This window comes from Xenopus tropicalis, chromosome 6 (assembly GCF_000004195.4).
Source record: "Xenopus tropicalis strain Nigerian chromosome 6, UCB_Xtro_10.0, whole genome shotgun sequence".
NCBI classification, from domain to species: Eukaryota; Metazoa; Chordata; class Amphibia; order Anura; family Pipidae; genus Xenopus; species Xenopus tropicalis.
The window spans coordinates 106,844,200-106,871,639 of record NC_030682.2 but is presented as its reverse complement, the minus strand read 5'-3'; the positions used below and the strand labels follow the sequence as shown (position 1 = coordinate 106,871,639).

Genomic DNA, 27,440 nt, shown 5'->3' with positions numbered 1-27,440 from the left:
AGTCACCTGTTACCTAAGGGAGAAGTGCATTTGAGACTCAGAATAAAGTGCGCCATCTGCTCTATAAAGAAAAGGAGTTGGAACCCGAGCCTATGCTTTTTCACATTTAGAATAGGAAGACATCAGAGTCCACAGTACTGTATACCCTACAATTTTCTATTGCTGTACACTAGATTACAGACTACTGTAGCTCCAAACAAAAGAAAGAGGGGGCACAATAGTGAATTTTATACAGAGGAGCAAAGAGTGTTTCCTTCTCCCCCCCCACTTTTTTTTTTAATTTGTTTTTGTTAAAAAAGAGCAGCACTATTTAACCCATTTCTGTCAGAAAAAACATCATAGGGACGAAATGAGCCAAGACTAAGAAAAGAAGCAGGAATAAAGCCTCAGAATACATCTCTTAGGAGAACTGACAGCTTGCACTACAAACCAAGGAGGAAAACTGTAAGAAATATGAGTGCAGTGGGAGAGAAAGAGCAATAGAAAGATAAAGAGAATGAAAATACAAATACATGTAAGACTTGATAGTGTTCTATCAACCAGATAAAAGACATAGTATATATATATATTTTTTTGTTTGTGATATAGTTATATATATATAAAATATCTCTCTGGTCTTTCCTGGAATGGCTTCATAGCCTTGTCTGGGCCTCTGGGATGTAGATCTCAATACTATCAGCACTCTCTGTAGCTGAATTCTGCCGGACAGATGCAGCACGTTTCGCAGACATCAGCCGCTTCCGGGCTTCATGTCGTTGTCTCTCTGAACTTTCCAGAGACCTGTCTCGGACCAGTGGGGCCTGACCTTTCGATGGCTTCTTTGGCACTGGAGGAGGGGCCCTTTTATCCTGATTAGAATAGAAGGTTGATTGCATTATACAGATTCTCCATAAGAGCTGGGAAAACAGCTTGCCCTACTGTCTATAAAAAAATGCCTCATTTTTGTTAATCATTATATGGAACTCATGTATACAGTGTTGTAATCTTGGTTTGTGTCAATAAAGGGGTAATTTATCAACAGTCGAATCTGAATTTTTTTCCTTGGTTCAGAATTTTTGTCTGTCCAAACCACACCAATTTGAACTCTAGTTTCCAAAACTCGAATGTTTGAATGATTTATTAAGCACAAAAAATCTGAAAAAACTGAATGTAAAACTTCTAAAAAGCTTGTGAGTTCATGTAGAATTCAATGGGAGTTGCCAGGGATCCCCAACCTTTTATATCCCTGAGCCACATTCAAATGGAAAAAGTGTTGGGTAGCAACACAAGCATGGAAAAAGTTACTGGGCGTGCAAATAAGAGCTATGATTGGCTATTTGGTAGCCCCTCTGTGGACTGGTAGTCTATAGAAGGCTCTGTTTGGCTTTACACTGGGTTTTATGCAGCCAACACTTGTCTCCAAGTCAGGAATTCCAAAAAGAGCACCTACTTTGAGGACACTAGGAGCAACATCCAAGGGTTGGTGAGCAACATGTTGCTTACGAACCACTGGTTAGGGATCACTGCCCTAGGCAAAATTCATGCGGTTTTTCAAAATTAGTTTTTTGAGAGTTTTACGACCCATTGAAAATAATGAATAGAACACAAATTCGATGCATTCAAGTTTTTTCTTTTCACGGTTTAATGTGATTGAGTTTTTTTTATATTCACGATTTTTCATAAATAAGCAAACATTTGAGTTTGGTAAAATTTCAAGTTTATTCAAATTGAAAAAAAAAAACTGAAAAACTCACAAATTCGAAAATTGATAAATAAGCATTTTAGTATTAGTAAGTTGGAATTTGCCCAAGAACTCAGTTCATATTTTGATATTGAAATAAGTACCAAAATACACTTGAGAGACTCATGCATTTGCCATTTTCTTAGATAATGAACAGATAAAATGAAAGACCAATGTATGTCAACACTCAAGTGTTAAAGGGCACCTATCAGCATGAAATTGCTTCACCCCACCAGAAGTATGAGCTAATAGAGCCCGCACTCCAGTTGGGGAAAAAAACTGACCTTGCCAGGGGCTCCCCGTGCAGGCTGCCATGTTATTTAGCACGCATGTGCATAATGAGCGAGAATCCCTGCTAGGAGTGGTGAATGAGACTTACCCTCCTACGTCACACACGCCCATAATGAGGGAATTGTAGCACTTGCTCCTTATGAGGGTGCCACAACATGGCTGCTTGCACCTGGAGCTCCCTCTCAGTGTAGGGGGATTTTTTCTTTAAAAAAAACTATTGTTTCTATTAGCCCACACCTCTGGTGGGGAGAAGCAATGTGAGGGTGATAGGTGCCTTTTAAGCATGGCATGCAAATGTCTCTAAAACATACAACACAAGAGTATGCATTGTCTCGTTGAGAAATTACAGAGAATCTGCATGGCCTTTTCCATGATGGTAAATGACTTCAAGAAATAATTATCCAAAAAGCAAGGTTTTAAGCATTGTGAAGTATGCGATGATTAGTTTGGTTAACTAGTTACTTAGTTTTAGCAAAGAATGAAAAAAAAAAAAGAATGACCAAAATTCCAGAAATCTGTGGCTGCCACCATATAAAGACCCTGTACAGAATTACAGAATTCAAACAGACTGGGTTTCTCCCAAATGTGTTAATGTGAAATGCAAACTGGAACACAAGCTTGTCAGCAAGAACACTTGCATTATATGGGAAAAAGTCAAAACACGGAAACTTGGCTTATTTCCTATTATGGCTCATTGTATAAATTTGTGTTCTTTGTGACAGGAATTAACCCATCCTCAGAAATGTACATTACACATTGGACTGGACTATGATGAAAATTCTTAAAGGGATATTTCTATTGGCATCAAACGGCTTCTCCATTATAACAGTAGATTTTGTTGTGTACATTTTTAGATTCAAGATTATTGTCTGAAATGTACCACATTTGTTATATAATCAGAGGTTTTTAGGGTAAAGGCACAAGGGATTGTTCAGGCACATGAAAGGGCACAAGAACAGGGCATTAAAAGTGCCCTAATTGCCCTCATTGACTAAACACTGCAATTGTCAGTGCTTGTCAGTCGTCTACTGCTAAAATCAGTGATTAACGCATCAGAAACACCCCCAAATGCCATTACTCTTATAAACAGTTTTATGCAAGTCCCATCAGTATATATACAGTATATATAATTAAGCAATACAATAGTATATCAGTAAAACATAGGGGATGATCTTCAAAAGGAAAAACAAAGAAAGACATGCATTTTAAATACAGCAATAGACTTTATTATTTTTGATACAGTTGGCTGTGATAAAATGAGCATGGTGGTATGGCCTCATACATGTCATTTTCTTTATCAACAACTACACGAGTGGTCATATTTGTACAGTGTTTATACCAATATCCAATATGTGTGAAAGGATTAGTAAGATGACATTAATTGTTGCACATTAGGATCCATACAAAACATTGCATTTCTTTCTCTTTTTAAACTCTCCAATTTGTCATGCAAAATCAAGTACAGGTATGGGATCCCTTATCTGGAAACCCATTATCCAGAAAGCTCTGAATTACGGAAAGCTCGTCTCCCATAGACTCCATTGTAATCAAATAATTTAGAATTTTAAAACTGATTTCCATTTTCTCTGAAATAATAAAACAGTACCTTGTAATTGATCCCAACTAAGATATAATTAATCCTTACTGGATGCAAAACAATCCTAGTGGGCTTAATTAATGTTTTATTGATTGTTTAGTAGACTTAAGGTATGGAGATCCAAATTACGGAAAGACCCCTTATCCGGAATACCCTTGCTCCCGAGCATTCTGGATAACGGGTCCTATACCTGTATAACATGAAATATGTTTGTTCTGTGAAAAGTGATTTCAAAATAACTCAACATGTTTTAACTTATCTGGGCAATTTCATTTTTGCTTAGTTGACCTAATTGCAAAATATAAATGTTTTGAAAGGTGAATAGAGCTTTTGCAAGTCATATTAGTATCCATACAGATAAAGAAATGAATGTTGACTAAAAACACTGAAAACATAAAATAAAAAACTTACTACTGACTTTTATTTTTTAGTAGGATTTCCAAATTTGTAATATCACATAAACAAGTTGTTGACAAAAATACCAACTATTTCACTATATTTTTTCACAGACATTTGCTTATACAGCTTTTTAAGTCACATATTTTTATAACCTATGTTTTGTATGACAAGGACCTCAAGTTTTCATAAGGAAGGTTAAGGCCTCCTTAACTGAGAAGGATCAAGGGATTCTTGTGGATAACAAGCTGTGTAACTCGAGGTAGAATCACTGAGTGGCTACTAAAGCAAATAAAATACTGTCTTGTGTACAAAAAGGGCATTGACTCAAGGGATGAAAACATAATTTTGCCCCTTTATAGGTCCCTGGTAAGGCCTCACCTTGAGTATGCGGTGCAGTTTTGGGCTCCAGTCCTTAAGAAGGATATTAATGAGCTGGAGAGAGTGCAGAGACTGCAACTAAACTGGTAAAGGGGATGGAAGGTTTAAGTTATGAGGTGAGACTGTCGAGGTTGGGGTTGTTTTCTCTGGAAAAGAGGCGCTTGCGAGGGGACATGATTACTCTGTACAAGTACATTAGAGGGGATTATAGGCAGATGTTCTTTTTTCCCACCAGTGCACCAGAGGTCACCCCTTTAGATTAGAGTAACAGAACTTTCATTTGAAGCAGCGTAGGTGGTTTTTCACAGTGAGGGCAATGAAGTTGGGGAATGCCCTTCCTAGTGATTGTGATGGTAGATTCTGTTAATGCCTTTAAGAGGAGCTTGGATGATTAATGGAACAAGCTTAATGTAGATTTTTGTTTTACAATAGCCTTTGATATTAGTTTTGTGTGGGAATTGGTATATATAGTTTATATATATATGAGTGTATAGATTGGTCTGTATAAGAATATATGGAGTTTTGTCTTCTTTTCCAACCCAAATTAACTGTGTAATGGCACACTAAGGGGCACATTTACTAACCCATGAACGGGCCGAATGCGTCCGATTGGGTTTTTTTCGTAATGATCGGTAATTTTGCGATTTTTTTCGGCGTCTTTACGATTTTTGCGTAAAAACGCGAGTTTTTCGGCGTCTTTACGATTTTTGCGTAAAAACGCGAGTTTTTCGGTGTCTTTACGATTTTTGTGTAAAAACGCGAGTTTTTCGTAGCCATTACGAAAGTTGCGCAAAGTCGCGATTTTTCCGTAGCGTTAAAACTTGCGCGAAACGTCGCGCCTTTTAAGTTTTAACGCTACGAAAAAGGCGCGACTTTGCGCGCAAGTGTTAACGCTACGAAAAAATCGCGACTTTGCGCAACTTTCGTAATGGCTACGAAAAACTCACGTTTTTACGCAAAAATCGTAAAGACGCCGAAAAACTCGCGTTTTTACGCAAAAATCGTAAAGACGCCGAAAAAAATCGCAAAAAATACGAAAAAGTCGCAAAATGTTCGTTTCCAATCGGAATTTTTCCAATTCGGATTCGAAATCGTGTCTTAGTAAATCAGCCCCATAGCGTTTGCCAGGTCTCTGTAGAAACGCCTATCTATGCCCCTGCTGCTGGCTATGGATGTGAATGTAACAGTTGGTTTCTATTCAAAGCAACATCAGGCAGCATGAGCAATAACAAGCGCTTCTCCACCGGTGGAAATACACTGCCAGAGCTAATGCTACACATGCCATTAGAATTATGATAAGTAAGGATTTAACTGAAAAGAAATACATAGATTATCAGGTATTGTTATGAAGTGCAATTCGTTGTTTTTGACAAGATAGATTTTATGAATACACTGTGATGAATACACTGTGATGTGATAAGATATACATTGGTTTGCATTAAATATCAGTCCATTCCTTGTTTTGACATTTGAAAGATATTGAAAATGCTAAATCTTATAAATACAATTAAAATTAAAGTCCTATGCCCCCAAAGGACACAGAATTATAAATACACATAGCAATGTGCAAAATTCTCTTTTTTTCATTTCCAAATAGTAGAGGTTAAAATCCACTAGAAGAAGGAACTATTATGGCCTAAATCAGTGGCAGTTATATGGCTTTCATAATAGAAAAGGCATATTTAATAAACAGATCATTCCTAATAAATAAGCATATGTTATAATTGTTTTAACTAAAAAGAATGAACTTTCTGCAGCATTTTTGGCAGTCACTGGGAGGCAGCTTTATATATTGAGATGATGGCAACAAAATCTGTATTGTTCAGCTAACCTATCACAGGTCAAAGTACTAAACTAGTTGTCTGCATTTTTTTAACATAGTGCATGCTTCTTTTCAGGGCTTGACTATTCTCTGGGGTGTTGGAGTTTCCACTGAGCTCCCTGAACATATAGCACAGGAAGGAGTTGATCACTTTCTGACAAATGTAAAAAAAAAATGTATCGCAGTACCTGCAATAAAAGTCCAATTAAGTTTAAATCTGAATAAATTCACAGCAGACATATCTACTGCTGCATGCTTTCTAACCACAGACATGTATGTATGCCTTCCCATTCTTGGGGTATAACCATTCATTGAGGAAGACTGAGCAAGTATTGTTTAAATACAAGCTCACCCTAGTGCTTGCTATATTATTGTCTTCATTAAAGGAGAAGGAAAGGTAAAAACTAAGCTTTATCAGAAAGGTCTATGTACATGCAGCCATTAGCACTTACAGTAATGCTGCACTGTATCTGACTTCCTCTCTCAGAAAAATCCTTCATTCTCAGAGCCAGAGTCTGTGCAGTTCTCTCCTCTCTCCTGCTCCCCCTCCCATAAGAATTCATAAAACTCACTCCCCCACCCTTAGGAATGTGTAATCTGAGCTATAATGCTAGAGCTGCAGCAGCAGGAAGCTATGAAACTAAAATGGCAGCTGCAATCTTAAACAAACAGAGAAAGCTTCTAGGGCACTTTACTCAGGTATGATAAAGATTTTTGCAGAATAAATATATAGCATTCAAGATGGCGGCACTAATATGGCGAATCTATTGGCAGTAAGATGCCAAAATAACTTTCCTTCTCCTTTTAATCAAACTGTCTCCAGAAAATTGCCCATAAAATTTGCTCCAAAATCATCTACCAGCATATTTGTTTTGGAGTATTTTTTGTAGATTTGTTATTTGCCTTTGATAAATATGTATCTAGAGAGGTACAAAAAGAGACAACAATAACAACATTTATCTGCCCTACCCATAAATAGTCAGGCAGAATTCACAGTGTTGGTATAAGAAATGCCGCCTATTCGGGACATTTCTTAAAATACCAGTACCAAACCACAATGAACAGCTAAGGAGATGAAAGAGACCGAGACACAAACAAAGAGGGCAAAACGGGTTAAGAAAAACAATTAATTAAACGGATTTCTTTTATAGAGAAGTTGATTTCTCAGTCTTATTTAACTTGTCCCATATTTCAATTTGGTTAAACTAATAAACTCTGTTCTGGTACAATTCCAATAAGGACAGTGTCCCTGTGACTACCACAAGCCAGATGCATGGGATAATTATGGGTTACGTATGAACTCAATGATCTCTGCGCTCTAACCTTATAAGCCAGAGAAAGTGGCCGACTTCCACTTTGTAGATGTGTTATGTGCACACGTTTGGGTTAATTCATTTGAGAATAAGGGCATGGAGCTGCTGGGAACACTGTTTGTGGCATAAACCAATTTACTGCTGCCTGCTTATTATTATTCTTTACTAATACAGCTTATGAGGGTATATGTATTTATGCAATAGCACAGGAAATTATAAGCAGGACTGTAGCAATTACATGATTCAAGAAAAAAGCCCTGGAATGCGGCAGCATGTGCCATTCATAACAACTGTGTGCTTAATTCACAATCTTTCCGTTAGTTCTACTGCCTTATGAATAGAGGTGGAATAATATTTTACAATGGTGACTGTGCTGTCATACAGAATTTAAGGACATCAATCCAAAAAATCTTACAGCATTTCTTCATAAGAATATGAGTGCCTAACCTCATTAGAATTATTTTGTGGGTGAAATATGGAAATAAATATACCCCCAACTAAAATGTATAAGGACATAAAAGAGGGAGCTTTGCTATGAATGAAGTACAAGAAATACTGCATAATCTGGATACAGATAGTACACCGTTAAAGGGAAGATAACGACTAAAGTGTCTCGTTAAAAGGATACTATCAGTTATAACCCTAACACTTAACTTTATCCTACCCATTAAAATGACTTTTTTTAAAGCTGGACATTTCCTTAAAAAACACACTGAATAGCATTATTTCTAAAGCGTATTTTAGCAATTTCAGTGCCCCTAATCTTGTACATGTTATGAAGTTGTGTAATATATTGTAAGAAAACGGATTTGATATAAAATACGTATTTTAAAAGCCCCATTGCTCTCCTTATTCATTAAAGGAACAGTAACACCAAAAAATGAAAGTGTTTTAAAGTAATAGAAATATAACGTACTGTGGCCCTGCACTGGTAAAACTGGTGTATTCGCTTCAGGAACACTACTATAATTTATATAAATAAGCTGCTGTGTAGCCACGGGGGCAGCCATTCAAGCTAGAAAAAAGGAGAAAAGGCACAGGTTACAAAGCAGATAACAGATAAGACACCATTGTATTCTACAGGGTTTATCTGTTAGCTGCTATATAACCTGTGCCTTTTCTTCCTTGAATGGCTGCCCCCATGGCTACACACCAGGGTTTATATAAACTCTAGTAATGTTTCTGAGGCAAACACAAAACTTTTACCATTGCAGGGCAGCAGTACATTATAGTTTAATTTCTTTAAAATAAATACATTTTTTGGTGTTACTGTTCCTTTAATGAAACCTCTGCATCATGATCACAGCAGTAATCCATTACAGAAAAGTTGCCAACTGAGTGTATCTTTATTGGATTTGGCCCCCAGCCCAAAAAAAAATCAGAAACAGGGACCTTGGGAGACACATTGGGAGAGAATCTCTTTTTTGCTTTCCTTTTTGCTTTCCTATCCTTATTGGGATATCACTTGGTATAGCCCCACACAGAGGCTAATAAGCTGCAGATTCAGTGAGGAGTAGCCCCCTGTTATCAAATATGAGGATATTAGAAGTAATATTGGAGAGTATTTAAAAGCACCTGGCCTGTGGCCTTTTGCCTTTATGTTGTCATAAAACATCTTGGTGACAGTAGTGTAACTACAGGGGCCCCCAGGCAAATATTGTTTATAGGCCTACTACCTGGATACACTCACCCACCAGGCCCTCCATCAGTACATGGGTCTGCTTCTCCTCTAGTCATGCCACTGGTTGGTGACATCCTAATATCCATATGTTGTATAATTATTTTCTTTATTCATTTTAAAAAATAGTTCCCCCATAGCTGCTCACCTTGCTGCTAATGTCACATAGTGACAGTGAAAAGTGAGTCTGGACAGCATGGCAGGTAGAATATATAGCACTAATATGAATAAAATAAGCCTTTGCAGGAGTGCTATGAAATGTGTGTGAGTTTAAAGAAGATAATGGTTTCAAATAAAAGAATGCATTATTATGCTTTACTCTTCCTCCAGTTAATGATTTCATGGGTTCACTGGTTAGCTGTTTGTAGAAATACCTGTGTATTCCAGACAGGCTTTTATGGCCCAAAACAGATACCCAAAAATATGTAATTACAAGGATTGGGGATGGATGAACCATTAGCTGTGTTTGGATTGTAATTCATTATTGTAACCTTTCTAAAAAAAAACGCATACAGTATTTCTAGAAACTATTATTACTTCATGAATGTGCTGATCTTATTTTCACATAGTTGGTGTAGAAAGCTTATTTTCTCCCTTTTACCTGATAAAGTCTTTGAAGTGTAACATATGTTATTCTAAATGTAGTGTTAAACATGATACCATTCTGCAGGGATTAAATCATTTGCAAAATAAAACTAAATGTGAAAACTTGTCCCCTTAGGGAAAGGCACACATCCATGCATTAACTGAAATACTTGCAGGCGTTTCTATTGGCTTTTTGTGATAACTATTAAAAATGGCAACAGAAAAGACAGTAGTGACTGTAGCTCTGAATTTAGTGCATTATTTATCTTATATATTATGATTATAATTGATTGTGCTTAATATAGAGCAGTTGTAAATTAAATAGCAGAATTACCCATGAGAAAGCTCTAAATATTATTCAGTAATGTAGACAGAAGCTGTGTATAGTAGATTTCTTTTCAAGGTGTCCAGATTTAAGCTGCTGATTCGACCCCTTCAGACTGATTCGTCAGCTTATCAGTCTGTATGGGTCTCTCAGTCGGGCCTACCCGCAGATATCTTGCTGAAAATTGGGCAGGTTTAATTTTTCAGCTGGATCAAGGAGCACATCTGCACATTGATACAGTCCTTGATCCAACTGCCTGGATAGCAGCAATTATGAAACCATTGTTGGCTCAATGGCCAAACAATTGAATCAGCCCGATATTGCACATCTCACATCACCAAATGAGGGGATCTTGACTTGTATGGCCAACTTTTGACAATTAGAAGCATTTTGTGTTTCTTCTAAATAGAATACAGGGTTTGTGTTCTTCATCTCAGCATGTTAAACTGAGGCGCCAAGAAATAAATTAATTCTAAGAACACAGTTGCCAGGCATAGGTCATTTGGTGATAAACATGGTTTAAAAGCTGGCATAGAAAAAAACAGCAAAATTAGACTTTAAGCAGGAGGAAACTGAACATTAGGAAGGCTAAAGATGAAGAGGTACCATATATCATTGGAGGGAATCGGTGGATAGAATCTGTCTATTGCTGAACTTTCATTTTTTATGTATAATAATAAGCACAGGGAGGCAGAAGGTTGCCAGCTCCTCTATTAGGGCAAATGGTACAACCGTTGAATATATTACCTGAGAACAATTACCAACTCCCACCAAAAATATATATATAAAAAATATGTAAATAATTCCACATAAATTATTGTGTATATATTTTGTTTCAAGGATGGCAGAGGTTCCTTTGCAGTTTTTGCTCCTGTTTTTTGAGGTGATTACCAGGTTCAGTGGTGTTTTCTGTGCTTCCTTAATTTTCTTGGTAGCACCTCCTGGAATGTGCAAGTACATTGATAATTGCACTTTGTATCATATCTTGCAGCTTGATTTCATTTAAATTGAAAGAAAAGAAAGAAAAAGCATCCAAACAAGCAGGATCCTTCATATATACTGAAAAATAAAGGCACTTAACCTACTGGAGAGCCAGTAACTATCAAAGCCTACAAGGAAGGACCAGGTTTAAGTGCATGGCTTACTATTACAACTGCCATTTTATAGTAATTAGCAAAACAAAATCATAACTGTGCAACTCAGGCATGTATAAATCAAATGCAGTCTGAGAAATGATAAAGCCTTAGTTTTCTATACCTACCTTTTTATCAAGAGAGTCCATCTTTTTCCAGTTATTGGCCTTTAGCTGATGGAGTTCATCAAATTTCATACTAATGTTTTCTATTGACAGCTGAAGCATGTCCCAGAACCCAGCTAAATCCTGAGAGGTAGGCCTAGGGTGTGCATTAGGATTCTGCAAAACACACACACAAGTGTCCATGCAACACACAATTAGAATCATTCCTTTAATATAAAACAACAAGGTAAGATGCCTAGGATATTGGTTGTGGACTTAGTAAAGTGCCAGAATGCTTTTTATTAATATTTTAAATTGTTATATGCTGAATATAATATGCTATCCACTCTTTTCTAAGGAAGGCACCACAAACCTAATAAAGTCTAGTGATCCCTAACAGTGATTGCAATTAGTTTTACACATCTTAGTTTGCTTTGGGACCTTATGACCTAAACTCAGTTTATAATAAAAGTACAACATACCTGCAGGCTAAATAATTACTGCAAAATTGGATAGCAGATTTTTTTTTTATAAAACAAACAGCAAATGACACTATTTAAATTGTATATGTCATAATGCATTGCAAGGAGAGGGGAGTATTATTATTATTATTATTAACATTTATTTTTAAAGCGCCAACATATTCCACAGCGCTGTACCATAAGCAGGTTTCATACATTGGACATACAGAGTAACATATAAAGCAACCAATAACTGAGGTAAAGAGAGCCCTGCCCAAAAGAGCTTGCAATCTTAACCTGAAGCAGTATTACAGGGGTAGTTTACCATTAATGCAGCTTTTAGTATGCTGTAGACTGTTATGTTTTAAGATATGCAATTGGTCTTTTTTTTGTTTTTGAATGATTCCTCTTTCTATTCGTCAGTTCTCCAGTTTGGAATTCCAGTAGCTATCTGGTTGCTAAACTCCAATTCACCTTAGTTACCAGACAGTGGTATTAATGACTGTAAGAATATCAGGAGAGGTCCTGAGCAGAAAGTTAAGTTATATGAATGAACAATAACAATATGGTTGTAGCCTTGAAGATCTATATTTTGGCTGCCAGGGTCAGTGACCCCCATCAATCAGACAGCATTTTAAATTCCAATCCGGAAAGGAAGAAGTTAATCATTCAATCATTGTTCAATCATTAGTTACTGATATTATAACATACTTAAAGGTTTGTGTAAAGGTGAACTATCCCTTTAAGGATGTGATCCAAGGGCCCAAGTACTGCAAGGCTGCAATGCTATCCTATACAGCCCTACTGATAATAAATACTGGCACCCTGGCAAAGCTGTAATGGCCCTGACCATATGGGGAGAGATCAAAACCTGAATGTACTGTTGGTGCCTTCATCTAACATCTAAATGTAACACAGCTACTCTCTCATTTATTTAGTCTTTGCTGCTCATTAACTAATGTACTACTCACTTTTAGGAATTTGCAGTAAGCAATATGTATATTTTCAGGTGACTTTTAAAATAACTTTTCTTTTATTCGACCCTATATATATTATAAACACTAAATAATATCATTTTCTGAGCTTACACTAAGGTAGGTGTGAGCACAGTTTTAGCTGCACATTAACACAATCTGCGACATTAACAGCAGTAACAATGTAGAATATAGATTTAAAAAGTATATACACAAAGGCAAATACAGATTAAAGTATTCTATTAAGATTTATTGCATTTTGTATTGAAGATACAAAGATACATGAAGATAAGAGGCAGTAGAGAAGCATGTCTGGGCAGATATACGGATAAAAACACAGCCAGGGATGTTTCCACTGAGCTATAATGAGTGGGATTACAAACAGGAAAGGGAGCTGTAATTGTACACTGATACAACAGACATTAATAAGATTCCCTTCAAGTAAACATGCCAGTTTCACAGACTCATTCCAGAGCTCAGAAAAACTAAGTTCATGTTAAGCAAAGAGCTGTGGTGCTTAGTAGTGAATACGTACCAGGTTCTCTTCGCAAAGCTCACGGAACTGATAGAACTTCTGGGACATCAAAAGCTGGGCACAGCCAACAGCACTGCGAATCTTGTCTAAAACTAAAACAACAATAAGATTAGTCTTTTCTGTGGATCACAAATACACTGTACACCCAAATCTTAAATGAACTCTGTTTAGAGTAAAACATGTGAACTGTCTGACAACAATGTGTAATGGTGAGTAATGTAGCCTAGTTCTGAGAATGACTGATTTTACTGCTCTTCTTAAAGTTATAGCTGCCTCTCTGCTCATGTCTAGGGTGGGTAGAACTCTCTGGCAGTATGGGACCTGTTATCCAGAATGCTCAGGACTTGAAGTTTTCCAGATAAGGGGTCTTTTTGTAACTTGGATCTACCTACTTTAAAGGTGGCCATACACGTAGCAATTACGATCTTTCCTGCGACCATTGGTTCTCCCACTAACATTCAGGGCTGAATCGTCAGATATGAAGGTAGAAACAATAGGAATTCTACCTCCACCTGCAGATTTAGCCCTAAAAGTAGATTTTTCTTGGGCGCCTTCAACGGTGCCCAATCAAAATCTTTCAACCCGCCTGATCAACGAAACGACTGATATCTGCAGCTTTTGCAATATTGGTTTCGTGCGATAATATCTTGCGTGTATGGCCAGCTTAAGTCTACTACAAACATCATTTAAACATTAAATAAACCAAATAGCATTGTTTTGCCTCCATTGAGGACTAATTAAATCTTAGTTCAAGTACATGGTACTGTTTTATTATTGCAGAGAAAAAGGAAACCATTTTGAAAAATTTTAATTATTTGATTAAAATGGAGTCTATTGGAGATTGCCTTCCCTTAATTTGGAGCTTTCTGGATGATGGGTTTCTGGATAAGGGAACCCATACCTATACTTACAAGATAGACTCTGCTTCCTTTCTTAAAAAACACAGCATTTCACTTTTGCTTTCTGGCTTAATACAAACTCTGGAAAGAGCAAATGTCTCACAAAACACATGATAAGATCACTTACCCTTTATAAAAAAAAGGCTAGTCTAATTCTAAGGTGGCACATGTTCCAGTTTCAGTCAGTGGAGTACATTCAGGACTACCAGTGTATGCACCAAGGGGCAGGTATATATTTTTTTTTATCATATTTAGCCAACCCAAGCATACCCCTGGTAGGATTCCTTACAGGGGCTAAATATTACTATCCGCACTATTCGCACATGTTATAAACTATAGATATTTGTATATGCTATGCATGGAATGTATTTATGTCCAGAGGACTTTGTAGAAACTTGGCTTGATAGCTAAGCGCATCCTAGAATCTGCTAAAGAATAATAGAATAGAATTTCTAGAATGTAGGCATAATAAATAATGAAAGGAATAGAAAGTTTGATTAATATTTAACACAAGACATGAGGTATAACTGATAAACTTATCAACAAAACACTACCACAACAATAAAAGTTACATTCTAAAATACCTTCTGTTTTTAAATGAAATGTCTAGTTTTAGGCCACATATTTTGCAAGCATGTGTTACTAAGCACTATCAGTGCCCCTCAGCAGGTGGAACAATGGTGAGGAGTCAGGATGAGCAGACAATTCTACCTCTGACTCACTTTATGCCCTAAGCACAGAACACACTTGTTAATACCTTGTAAAGTTTGTCACTCAGGTCCTAGAGTTACTGCTGAGTAGTACAATGGGGGACTAGTGGGGTTTCCTCTTTAACCTCTCCACAATCAGACTATTACTTATGCAATTGAACAGGGCTGTCCACCTAGAGGCCCATGGCCTGGATGTAGTCTGTAAAATAGATTTTAACTGCCCCCAGCATGCCTGAAATCTCCCTAAACTTTGTATTACATTATAGTTTAATATAAAATACAGCACCCAAACATGAAATAGTGGATTACACCTTTGGGCAACATTGCCATAGAAGGTGCTCCTCTCTTAACTCTGTTCTCCTTTCCACGACCCACAACTAAAGTTGTACAGGATAAAGTCACACCAGAAAATGTATCTGTTTTTATCCTCTCTGGAAAAAGAAAGTATATTTATATTCTTAATATCTGTGTGATCCCATTTTAAGGTAGAAGTTTAGGGCTAACTGAGGTGATTGCAGTTGACCAAAATGACAAATACCAATTGTAGATAAAACACTGACAAATCTCCTGGTGTGACATTAGCCCCCAGCACCACCCATATAGGATTGTCACTGTGTCACACTGTGTAATTAAATAAATGACAATGTACAGTACTTCATAGAAACCTCTTGTTAGAACAAGTGTCTTGCCTTGTAAGTATGATCTAATCAAATAGCCTAAAACCTTGCCCATTCTGCTTTTTAATACAATATGTTTTATATTTATTATATTGGGTAATATAAGTGTTCACAATAAAATACACATTCCTGAAAAGGCTTCCTCTGTGGAATGTAGGCCGTTGAGTTGCGCGGTGCACTTTCACAAGCAGTTTGTATTTCTAGCTGGGAATACAATTATTCAATCTATCAAGCAGTTTATTTGCCAGTGAGATAATGGAGCCCAGATCCTTGCAGCGTTACAGGCTGTTGTCAGGTTGTAATGAGCTCGGCCGGAGGAGCAGCTGTTCCACACAAGGGCTGCTTTGTCCCACAAAAGCCTGGATCATTTTACTGGGAGTGGCATGAAAAACAGGCCTTGTGCGCTGCGACTCCAACTGACATCCAAATCTTTCTTTTCTAGGACTTCCTCATTAAACTCTAATAGGAGTTTATAGTACGTGGTTATTTTACACATTTTATTTACAACTATATATAGAGTTATATACATAAATAAATACACATTTATGTCAGTAACCATCCATGCATATAAAAGCAAAGTTACACAGGGATATCTTTTTAAAGGGATATAACACCATTTTCCTTAAGGGTACCACTATATACGCTGCATGATAAAAGAAATGATTTATTTTGTTCATTTTATGAATTTCATTAATTTATTTTAATTTGAGCGTGCCCTGATCAAGACTTAGGTCTAAGACATTTGGGCTCATTTATAAAGACTGGGCAAATATGCACTTGGCCAGTTACCCATGGCAACCAGTAAAATGTTTGCTTTCATTGTTCAACCTGCAGCTGGCGGAAAAAAAGCCAGTAACTGGTTGGTCGCTATTGGTTACTGCACATGTGCAAATTTGCCCAGTGTTTATAAATGAGCCCCTATATTTTCAGTGTCACTATATTTGTATCATGTATGTTCATTTTCATTAATTCCCTATTATTAACAAACAAACAGGACACATATAGACAGATTTATCAATGTAAGAAGAGGACATTCAACTGTTATTGTCACCAGGGAAAGGAAACTTAAATTGCTTAATTGTTTTAAGTTTTTGCTGAGATTTTTCACTTAATGGGTAATTTAATGTTTTGCCTTTTAAATCATTCTTTATATTTCATTTTATTTATGTGTTGTTTTTTAACTTACTTTAAGTAAAAGTAACAGTAACAATGAAATTGTAGACTTAATAGTTTTTTGGCTGCCGGGGTCAGTGACCCCAATTGGAAAACTGGAAAGAGTGCGAAGAGGAAAGCAAATAATTCAAAAACGATAAAAATGTAAAAGATGAATACCAGTTGAAAAGATGCTTAGAATTAGACATTCTATAATGTACTAAAGGGTAACTTAAATGTGAACCACACCTTTAAGCATCTAAGAGTTTTCACATAGAACAAAAACATTTTCAGCACCAGTTTGGCTCGATCAACTGATGGGATCCTGAGCAGCCTTGGAACAATTCTGCCATAGGGGAAAAAGGCTCAACCCTTGATGAATTTTCCCTTTAGTGCCACTATCGCTCTTTGATTTTCTATTGAAGGCAAGAATACTGAGTGGGAATGTGAATCTCAGATAATTATGAAAGTATAAACATAAAACCACTGTTTTACTACATTTAACAGCAGATTTCATTCCTTTATATTATTTTCCCCTATTTTGTAAATGTTTGAGATCTAGAAATCGAGGGTACAAATCAAAATAATTGGAAGGCATTACAATCCTATTTGTTCTTTAGTCTAAAGTGTCACATTGATGCTAATTTACTGTATTTCTAAGTAAAAAAGCAGCCTAATATAAATTTCTGTTTGCAGGAAAGCCTCCTACAATGTCCACGTGTATTAACAATTGCAGCTATTTTATTCCGTCTTTGAAATGTTTCCGATATCTCAAATGGAAAAATGGCCTGTAGTATGAGGGTTTAAAAGGATAAACAAAAACAGACTAAAATAACAGTAATTTTACTCTATCTTGTCTAATGGCTCTACTTATTATAATAAGGTCTAAAATCACTTACAGTTACATCTACCTTTAAAATAGCAGTCATTTTGTAGAATTTGTAAGCTAAAAAAAATTCCAATGTCCAATATCCTGTGGCTAAACTTCATGTCATGACAGAAATCCTCAAAGATGGTTAGATGATACTTGCATTTGTGAGATTAGCAAGAATTATTTACAGGGGGAAAGTACAATTCACTTGGTACCGTTGGGTTACCATGTTGGCCACTGATATGGTCAGGCTGAATGACCAGGCCTTCACATGTATGATCAGTAGAACTTCTATATTATCTGATTTGAATGATGTGAAATATAAAAGAAGGCTTACTATAAGGAATGAATCCTTTTTAATAAATAAGAGTAATACCTAAATTTAGTCATTGCTTGAATTTTGAAACTTTGAATCATTCATATAAATGGCAGTTTCATAAATGTTTGCCTTGGTAGAGGAATTCTCCATGGACTTTACCCAAACAGAAACTCTACTGATCATATACTCTTCTATAGGGAATAAAATGGAGAATAACCCTTACTTATGACTGGGGTATAGATTGTTACAATTTTTCCTTTCACTGCAGGCAAAAGTTAATGATAAATACTCACTGGGATCAGGTAGATCATTTTCATGTTCCTCTCTCTTCATTTGCTGGCACCAGCCCTCCATTCGGTCTTTTTCTGCCTGAAGAAGCTTTAAAAACCAATGTCCATCTCTGTGGCAAACTGATCTGTGCACAGCTTCCATTGGGTCTTCTGTAATGGAGTCAATCCATGGGTCAGGAGGTGGTAATATGGAAGGATCAAAATCAGCATCAAAGTCCTCCTCTACTGCACAAGCATGGTAATGGTTGCCTGAGCCCTGGATGCTTACTGTAGAGGTACAAGCATCTCGGGAATACTGCTTTGCCAGTGGCCTACTGAACTGGAATTCCTGGTCAGCCAGTTCCACTGGGCATTCAAAATGCTCCCTGAGATCCAGATCTGCTTGCACGGCAGCAGTAACACTGTTAGACCGGGTCAGTCTGCGCAACCTTAAAGGAACAGGTCAAACATTTTGTTAGTCATGTTCTCAATTGCCAGTGTATATAAAACCTATTCTAGTTTTTCATCAGTTGTATATTTTTCTAGTTATAAGCATTCTTTTTATGCTTTATTCTGGGCTGCAACTGAGAATGCTATCTGGTTGCCAGAGTCACTAACCCTGGCAACCATATTTTGCTTATATATCTGTTCATGCCCTCTTTTATTCATTTTCTGTTCTGAACCCCTATCTGCTATGGTGAGTAGAGCAATTAAAGGCGTAGTAAACAGAAAGGACAATATAAATAATTTTCTTTTTAAATGAAGACCAGTTGTGTTAGAAAACCCCTGTCTTCTTTGTATTAAGAGTTAAGATAAACTGTGTAATTGCTGGTTTTGAGGGAGGACCTTAATCAGGTTTATTACTGGGCAGACCAAGGGCCATAAAAATAGTTTGGGAGGCCATAACTTGCCTGTGGGCCTCTAGCTGGACAGCCCTGCAAAGCATGCTACATTTGTATAACACATTGCTGAACCTATCATTGGATTAATACAAGTAGACCTGACACTGCTACACAAGAATAAGCACCTAATTCTGGCCTTGTTCCATGGGCTCCTGCTTGCTGTACGACGTACTGCTGTCCTGTTTTTCAAGCAACCTACCAAAATATGACATATGCATGCATGCCAATTATAGTCTTATGCAATGTTTGCATTCTTTGTTGGACGTTTCAAGACAACGGCAAACAGATAAAACCTCTCAAACACCTTTGAAGGCGTGGGAACAGCGCAAAAACATTGCACATGTTGGAGTGAAACCTGACCTGTTGCTTTCATGGGCTTCTTAAAGCTGCAGTACCATCCATTAGCAAATCAGTGCCTTGTGCAGAATTTGCTTTGATGTACAGCGGAACAGCATGGTCACAGATATCTTCCATTCATCAAATTATTTGAATGGTACTAAGCCACACTCTTTGCCTTTTTGGCAGTCATGTTTGGTATTTTTTGTGAATGTAAATTTTATAAAATGTATGTATGTTTGAAATACAGGTATGGTATCCGTTATCTGGAAACCCATTATCCAGAATGCTCTGAATTACTGAAAGGCTATCTTCCATAGACTCCATTATAATAAAGTAATTCACATTTTTAAAAATTATTTATTTCTTCTCTGTAATTATAAAACAGTACCTTGTACTTGATCCCAACTAAGAAATAATTAATTGGAGGCAGAATAAAACTATTGGCTTAAATTAACATTAGACTTAAGGTATGGAGTTCCAAATTACAGAAAGACCCCTTATCTAGAAGACCCCAAGTCCCAAGCATAATAGATAACAGATCCCATACCTATGCTACAGCCTTTCTAATTCTGCATTTTTACCTTTTCATCTGGCCTCATCATTTGCAGCCTAAACTGACTTGGGTGATATTTCTATACAATCACCAAGAACCCCCACCAACTGCAACATAGTAATTAGCAGACTGCTTAGCATTCCATACATATCTGACCCACTTGTGTCTTTCATACAGACTAGAGAATCACTGATCTTGCTGTGACTGAGATGCAAAGACTGCTGTGGTATGAAATACAACAAGCTTCTATTAAAAATCTGCAATATGATACAAATGTACTCAACTTCACACAGTTTCAGAATAACAGATTTTTATGGCAATGCATTTAGTTCTTACAAGGCTTCTTCAGCTTACAGAGTGTGTTGGAAATCACTGATCTGCCCTGGACTGTTGCCTTCTAGCTGCTATTAAACATCTGAAATCTGTTATAATACCTATTTGGATTATTTTTATGATCATCTTCACTCAAATACCACGTTTTAAAGAGCTGTGCAATAGTCTCAACAAAAGCAAAAGCCTACACAAGGGGAGGTTATGTTTCCAATGGAAGGATTATGAGTTTATCATGTAATGTTGCAATAAAAAGTAGATTAGAGTAAATTGTTAAATTGAAATATTTTAAGACAATACCCTATATTAAACAGAGGTACTGACCAACCAGCATGATATGCAGTGCTGAGTGCCCACTCATGTCACAGGGATACCATAAAGCTTGCAGCCTCAACATTCACTGACAGCACTGCTGCATTGTTAGGGCATGCATACTGTTCTGATGCAGAAAGAGACTGCAAATAACCCTGACATTGGCTCTCTCCTTTAATAACATAACTGTTTGGCTCCAAGGCAGTCCAACAAAGACTGTTTTGACTGTTTTAGATGAATTGCTAATTCTGTTTTAACAAGAAATAGCAATTTGTGTATGCTGTTACTGCATGCTAATGATCTATAATCTATAGCAGGGGTCCCCAACCCTTTTTACCTGTGAGCCACATTCAAATATAAAAGGAGTTGGGGAGCAGCACCAGCATGAGGGGTGCCAAATAAGGGCTATGATTGGCTATATGGTAGCCCCTATGTGGACTGGCAGCCTACAGGAGGCTCTGTTTGGCAGATCACCTGGATTTTATGCAACTAAAATTTGACTCCAAGTCAGGAATTCAAAAATAAGCACTTGTTTGGGGCCACTAAGAGCAACATCCAAGGAGTTGGTGAAAAACATGTTGCTCCCAAGCCACTAGTTGGGGACCACTTGATCTATAGCTATCATTGAGACATTTAAATTCATTGTTCTAAAACTGGTTTTGTAGGTGTATTGTGGCCCACCAACCCTGACCAAATAGCAATGTTATATGGATATCAGTTTGGGAATTGGGAAGCTTTGAAAATTTCATCTGCCGATGTACCATGTCGGCCAATTCCTGGTCTCAGCACAGGGAAGTGAAAAGGAACAGCTGGAACAGTTACAAAGGTGGTCCATCAATATGTCGGCCCATCAGGGGTGAGAAGGGGTACAGTGGTGCCAGGCCCATGAAATCTTGTGTAAGGGGGCCCAGTCATGTCTCAAATAACAGAAATTGCATAAGTTAAATATAAAGTAAACTGCCTAGAAAACTACGTAACTTGCCTTGTATCAAGCAAAAGTCAATGCGGAGAAGGTTTGCAGGGACAAACTCCACTGACTACCATCAAATTAAAAAACTTAAGGTAAATTCCACAGTCCAAATGAACTGACTGACTTATTAGCACATTAATTATTCATTTTAACGATTTATATGAACTGCTTATTATAGAGCAACATCAGCTGTTTATATTGGGAGCTATTCACTGAATTTTATCAGCATCTCCTATATGAACTTTCTAGCAGGGGAATGTTTTTGGGTCCTTGCGCTTACGCAATTCATGTAACTACTTTACATAACTTTTTCCAAAACTTACGTTACTTTTAAAGAAACTTACATAACTTACATATAATCTCCACTGACCCCCAATCAAAACACTGACTTATTAGCACATTAATTATTTTTACTATTTCTTATTAACTACTACTGACTAGTTATTGTGCCCCACAGCAAGATCATTGGGTCCCTAAACTTATGCAGTGCACATAATGTATGCAAAACCTTACTTAACTTCGATCAAGCAATAACAGCACAGAGCAGGGGCAGGTAGGTGAGAAGGGTTTAAACTTAGGACAGACACCACTGACCTTCAATAAACTGAATGACTTATTAGCACATTAATCAGTGGAACTCTTTATATGAATGGCTTATTATAGAGTAACATCAACTGTTTATTTGCACACACAAGGGGCATTTACTGTGCGATTGTGTTCATGTGGGGCCCCATATAAATAACTTGTGCAGGGCCCCAAAGTTTCTAATGCAGCCTATATATTGCCGCCTTAACTGCATTAATCCAACCTAACTGCTGCTTGCTGAGGGCTAATAAGCAAACCTCCATAGCCAAACCTCCCTCAATCTGTTCAAATCTAAACTCAAAGGCTACCTCTTGGGGCACCGGTGTAGCATCTTGTGCAGTCTTGACACTTGCCACTGTAATTGCAGAACTCATAATCATCTTTTGTGTCTGTAAGGTTCCCAACCAATCACAATGTAAGTGTTCTGTAGAGCAAAGACATCCTTTCTCATTTTGACTTAGCTTTTTTGTTTTAATATAATAATAATAATAATAATATGTATTGTACGTATATTTCTGTTATTCTTTTGTTCCCTGACTGTTCTATCAAAGGGACAGTATACATCTAAAAACATCTTTGCTAAAAATCAACACAATAAATAGAAGTTGTATTACAATTTAATTCTGCCTAATGTTTTAATTTAAACATATTTTCTATAAAGCACTAATTTGAACATTGGGCTATTTTCACTGAACTTAATCCCCCTTTCTTTATAATCAGGACAATTTGTTCAGAGCTCCCTATCTTCCTTTAAACAAATAGACCCCCTTTGCTAAGCAGCAGCTTTTAACAAACTCTTTATTAATCACTGTTAAGTAAGTAAATTTAAAGCTTTGGCAGGTTTTGCCTTTTTGGCTTCCTCCTAGGCTCCCCTTAAATTAGAAGGAAAGGCTAAATCATTTGGGGGTATCAAAATGTTAGGCACCCCCAAGTGACTTTAATCATTTACCTTTTACCCCAGGCTGATGCCCCTGTTAGGAGAAAACCGCACCAGCCCGGGGTACCTGCAGGGAGTGTCTCCTCTTCTTTCTTCCTGCGCTTGCACAGCAGAGTGAAAAGCTGAACTTTAACAAAAAAGTTGGCTTTTCACTCTACTGCGCCTGCACCGGCCCAGGCATTTTGACACATAAGGAAGAGGAAACACTCGCTGCAGATACCCCGGGCTGGTGCTGTTTTCTCCTAACAGGGGCACCAGCCCGGGGTAAAAGGTAAGCGATTTAAGTTACTCGGGGGTGCCTAAAATTTTGGCACCCCAAGTGACTTAGCCTTTCCTTCTCCTTTAACCCCTTGCAGCTGCCATAGAAACTGCTACTGGTATCTTTTATTTATATGGAGCTGATATATTCCACTGCACCTTACAGAGACTGTTAGCTTTCACATCACTTATTTTCCCAGTAGGCCTTGCAATCTCAGGTCCCAAGCACAGTTACAAACACTAAAGCTTCCCAAGGTGGGCCAATATAAGCAGCTTATGTAGCTCCTCCATTTGGCATCTTATTGGCACATGTATAGGGGGTTCCCACAGAGCCACCAGACAATATCTGGCCAAACATCACTGTGCATGGCCAATTTTATCAGGAGCCAATAAACCTGCCTCATATTCATCATGCTAAAGTAACATTACTAATTGACAGTATAATAAGAAATCAAGTGTTTGAAGCTTTTGTGGTCACCCCATCATCTCTATATAAAGGGAACATCTGCTGTGTTTCTGAAAAGAAAAATTCGAGCTTGCATATCTGAGCTTGTACCTTTGCTTAGAAGATGATCCAATGGTAAACAGCAAAGCCAAGCATAAAAACATTAAAGCTAAATACTATGCACTGCTTTAAGGCTTTGCAGAACGAGATTTCTTTTGTTCTGCGTAAAGGGCAAAGAGCATTTTGACAAAACAGAATGACTCACTTAACACTGTGGATACTAACACTATACACTTGCTGGGGCACTTAGTTGTGGGAGTCATTTTATATATACTGTGCTTCTTTCACGTGCATTTCTTACAACAGTAGTTGACTTCAACAATTATTTTGAAGGAACGGGTTTTTTTGTTGTTTTTACAGATGTTTTTACTTACATAGAGCTCTGCATTACTTTCCCTGCTATTTTATGAGCACAGAAGAGAAGGTAATGAATGCAGGGGCGCTGCTGCCATGAGGCGAACTGATAGGCAAGATAGGAGGGGCAGCAAAAATCCAACCCTGGAAATTTTAAGAGCTGAAAAATCAGAATTTCGGCTCTGCTAGTCCCTAGTGATGCAGCTCCCACATCCCCGCACTTCTGCCTCTCTCTTAGCATTGGGTGCAAGGGGGTGGGATCTGGAAGGCCATCTCAGGTGGCGTTTAACCTAGAATCGCCACTACATAAATGTATATTTAAATACCTGCCTGGGAACTGCCTCAAGTTTTCTGGGAGTCTTCAGCTAATCATAGGTGTCCACGGTAAGGGGCAAAGGCAGGTGCACTTGCTCCCACCTGGAGTTTCCCCCCTAAACAGGGCAAGAAGATGTGTCTCAGTTCCCTGTGGTGTTTAATAGCTTCGTTTGTGCCAATTCTGTGTCTCTCTCCTGATAATACTGCACATCTCTCTTGCAACTCCTGCAGCCTGAAACTTGTTACTTGTTAATCTTTTCTGAGGTCCAGCTTGGTCACATGATGCTGTGTGTTCCAGAAAGAGTGATTTTAGAAAATGGCTTCAGTTTGGAGGGAGTGCTATTGTGCAGTAAGGGGCATAGTATGGATTCTGTGGCGGCTGCACCAAGGGAACCCACCAAATACCTGTCTGGCTCCTCTGTTTTTATACTGTGAGGAAAAGGTAGGGTTTATTCTTTGTATATTACTTCCCATAAAGTCACTTAGATTCTGGCCTAGTCTCCCCATTGATTGGCAGCTCTGTTCCTGTTTGCCAGTCCTGCTCTTAAGGCACTAGTGCCAATGTCTCTCAGTATATATAGGCCATTTAGTGTTTTTTTATGGCCTTTATATTATTTGCACCGTGGGTAGCAACATAAATGGCTGCTTCTGGTCAAATGTTTTTAAAATAGATTTATAGCAAGCATCTAAATTTAAAGAAATAAATATACGCCCCTATTATGTGTTATTTTAAAATGCTTTTCTTGCCAAAGTCAGTGTTATAGTTGAACAGCAACCTTAGTGATGCAGATGGGATGTTTCAGCTCACAAGATTTTTTTTAAATGTACAATGTATATGCTGATTTGGGGTCCCTCTGTCTATAATGGGTACCTAGGCGGTTACTTGGCTACAGTTGGGTTAAATGCAATGTAATGTGATTTATTCTGATTTGTGTGGACATAGACCCACCAGTTTTACCTGGAATTTCCTTCGTTCTGGTAGTTGTATCTATATATATATATATATATATATATATATACACACAATCCCAAATATTATGTGCACTCAACCAGGTTGATGTTTTTAATTTTTGCAATGTAATAATAAATGAACTGAAAAGAAAAGATACAGGAGTGCGCATAATCATTGGGATTGGATACAAGCTTTTGGATACAAAAGAGAACAACTAATGGGAGTGCGGACTGAGCAGTATAATATATATATATATGCTGCTTTAGGAGCCCTAAGGGTCACTTTTTGAGCTGAGGTGCAGGTAATGTAATGCAATTCATTCTACTTTCTGCTGATTGTATGTACAATTTATCCATGTATTCCTAATTAAAGTTTTAAAAAAAATGTACATCATCTTTAAAATGATCATGCGCCCACATAAGCTTTGCATTTACTGCCCCAGCAGGCCCTGGATATTTAGGGCCATTGGTTGGTTGTGGCCACTGTATTAGATAATAAATGGATGTGATATTGATATAGCAGCGACATACTGAGATATATCTATGTATTTAGGCATAGTTTTTCATTAGGAGGCCATAACCGCTTTTGAGATATATGCAACTACTTTGTTTTTTTGTCTCTAAGGAGAATAAAATCTGTATTTTTTGTTTCCCTCCTATCTGAAAATATCAGTCGAATGCTCAGGACCTGGGGTTTTCCGGATAAGGGATCTTTCCGTAAATTGGATCTCCATTCCTTAAAGTGGACCTGTCACGCAGACATAAAAAGCTGTATAATAAAAGTCCTTTTCAAATTAAACATGAAACCAAAATTAATTTTTATATTAACACATTCAAACTCATTATAAATGCATTTTAAAATCCCAGCTGTCAATCATACGCTTAATTAAACTTTCCAATTAGCTACCTTCTACCCTACCTTCTCACCATCTAATTGTGTAGCCAGTTTATGGGCAAGGGCATTAGGTCCCCCATTCTGGCACATACACAAGATTTTGGGGTGATACCAAGCTTGCCTTAATAACAGTGCCCACAAAATGGCAGCTGTCTGCTGGCTGTTATTGTATAATCCCAAGACTAAAAGAAACAAGATTTATACAGTATGTGAAGTTATTTTTGCTTAACAAACACAATAGAAAAGAAATTGAAATTATTTCTTAGGGTGACAGGTCCCCTTGAAGTCTACTAAAAAATCATTTAAAAATTAAATAAACCCAATAGGATTATTCTGCCTCCAATAAGGATTAATTATATCTTAGTTGGGATCAAGTACAAGGTACTTTTTTATTATTACAGAGAAAAAAGAAATCATTTAAAAAAATTAAAGTTATTTGTTTATAATGGAGTCTATAGGAGATGGCCTTTCCGTAATTTGGAACTTTCTGGATAATGGGTTTCTGGATAAGGGAAAATCAGTTACCAAGTACATGTGTGGGTATTAAACCTGGGCCCCCATAAATAACAGGGTTATAAGGATGAAGCCTCTCTTTTCAATTAATATAACCAATTATTGTGGTTTTTTTTCTGGGCTTTGCAAGTTTGTTTTCCACAATCCTGGCAATCCACCTGTATACATGACAGTGCTACTGCTTTTCTAATGTGCCATTTGCCTCACTAACAAAGGAATTATTGTAAAGAGACAAATCTTAAGGTTTAGTACCATTAACAATAAAATCCTTGCATAAGCAGTTCCTTTGGTGAGAGGAAAAGTCCAACAGTTTAAGCTTTCAATGTAGTGTTTCATTAAAGCCAAACAATAAGATAAGTTAAACTATTCAACTGTTCATCAATAGATAAGAGGTTCAGTAAGGGCAGTGACACAAGGGGAGATTAGTCACGCCGCGACAAATCTCCGTTGTTGCTGGGGACTGATCTCTCCACAATGCCATCCCACCGCCTAGAATGTAAACCACTGGT

At 37.4% G+C, this 27,440-nt stretch overlaps 1 protein-coding gene across 3 annotated transcripts in view; it reads right to left on the bottom strand.

The window, feature by feature from the left end:
* Positions 1–280: 280 nt before the first annotated feature.
* dlgap1 (discs, large homolog-associated protein 1) overlaps positions 281–27,440 on the bottom strand; it is a 340,814-nt gene continuing 313,654 nt past the window's right edge. For 2 of the 3 annotated variants that reach the window (XM_031903257.1, NM_001130357.1), the window contains 4 exon segments: positions 18,237–18,661; positions 13,316–13,407; positions 11,370–11,522; positions 281–848 (listed from right to left, as the gene is read on the bottom strand). In XM_031903257.1, the coding sequence (XP_031759117.1) occupies positions 633–848; positions 11,370–11,522; positions 13,316–13,407; positions 18,237–18,661 (886 nt within the window). In that variant the 3' untranslated portion in view covers positions 281–632. 3 annotated transcript variants of the gene reach the window in all.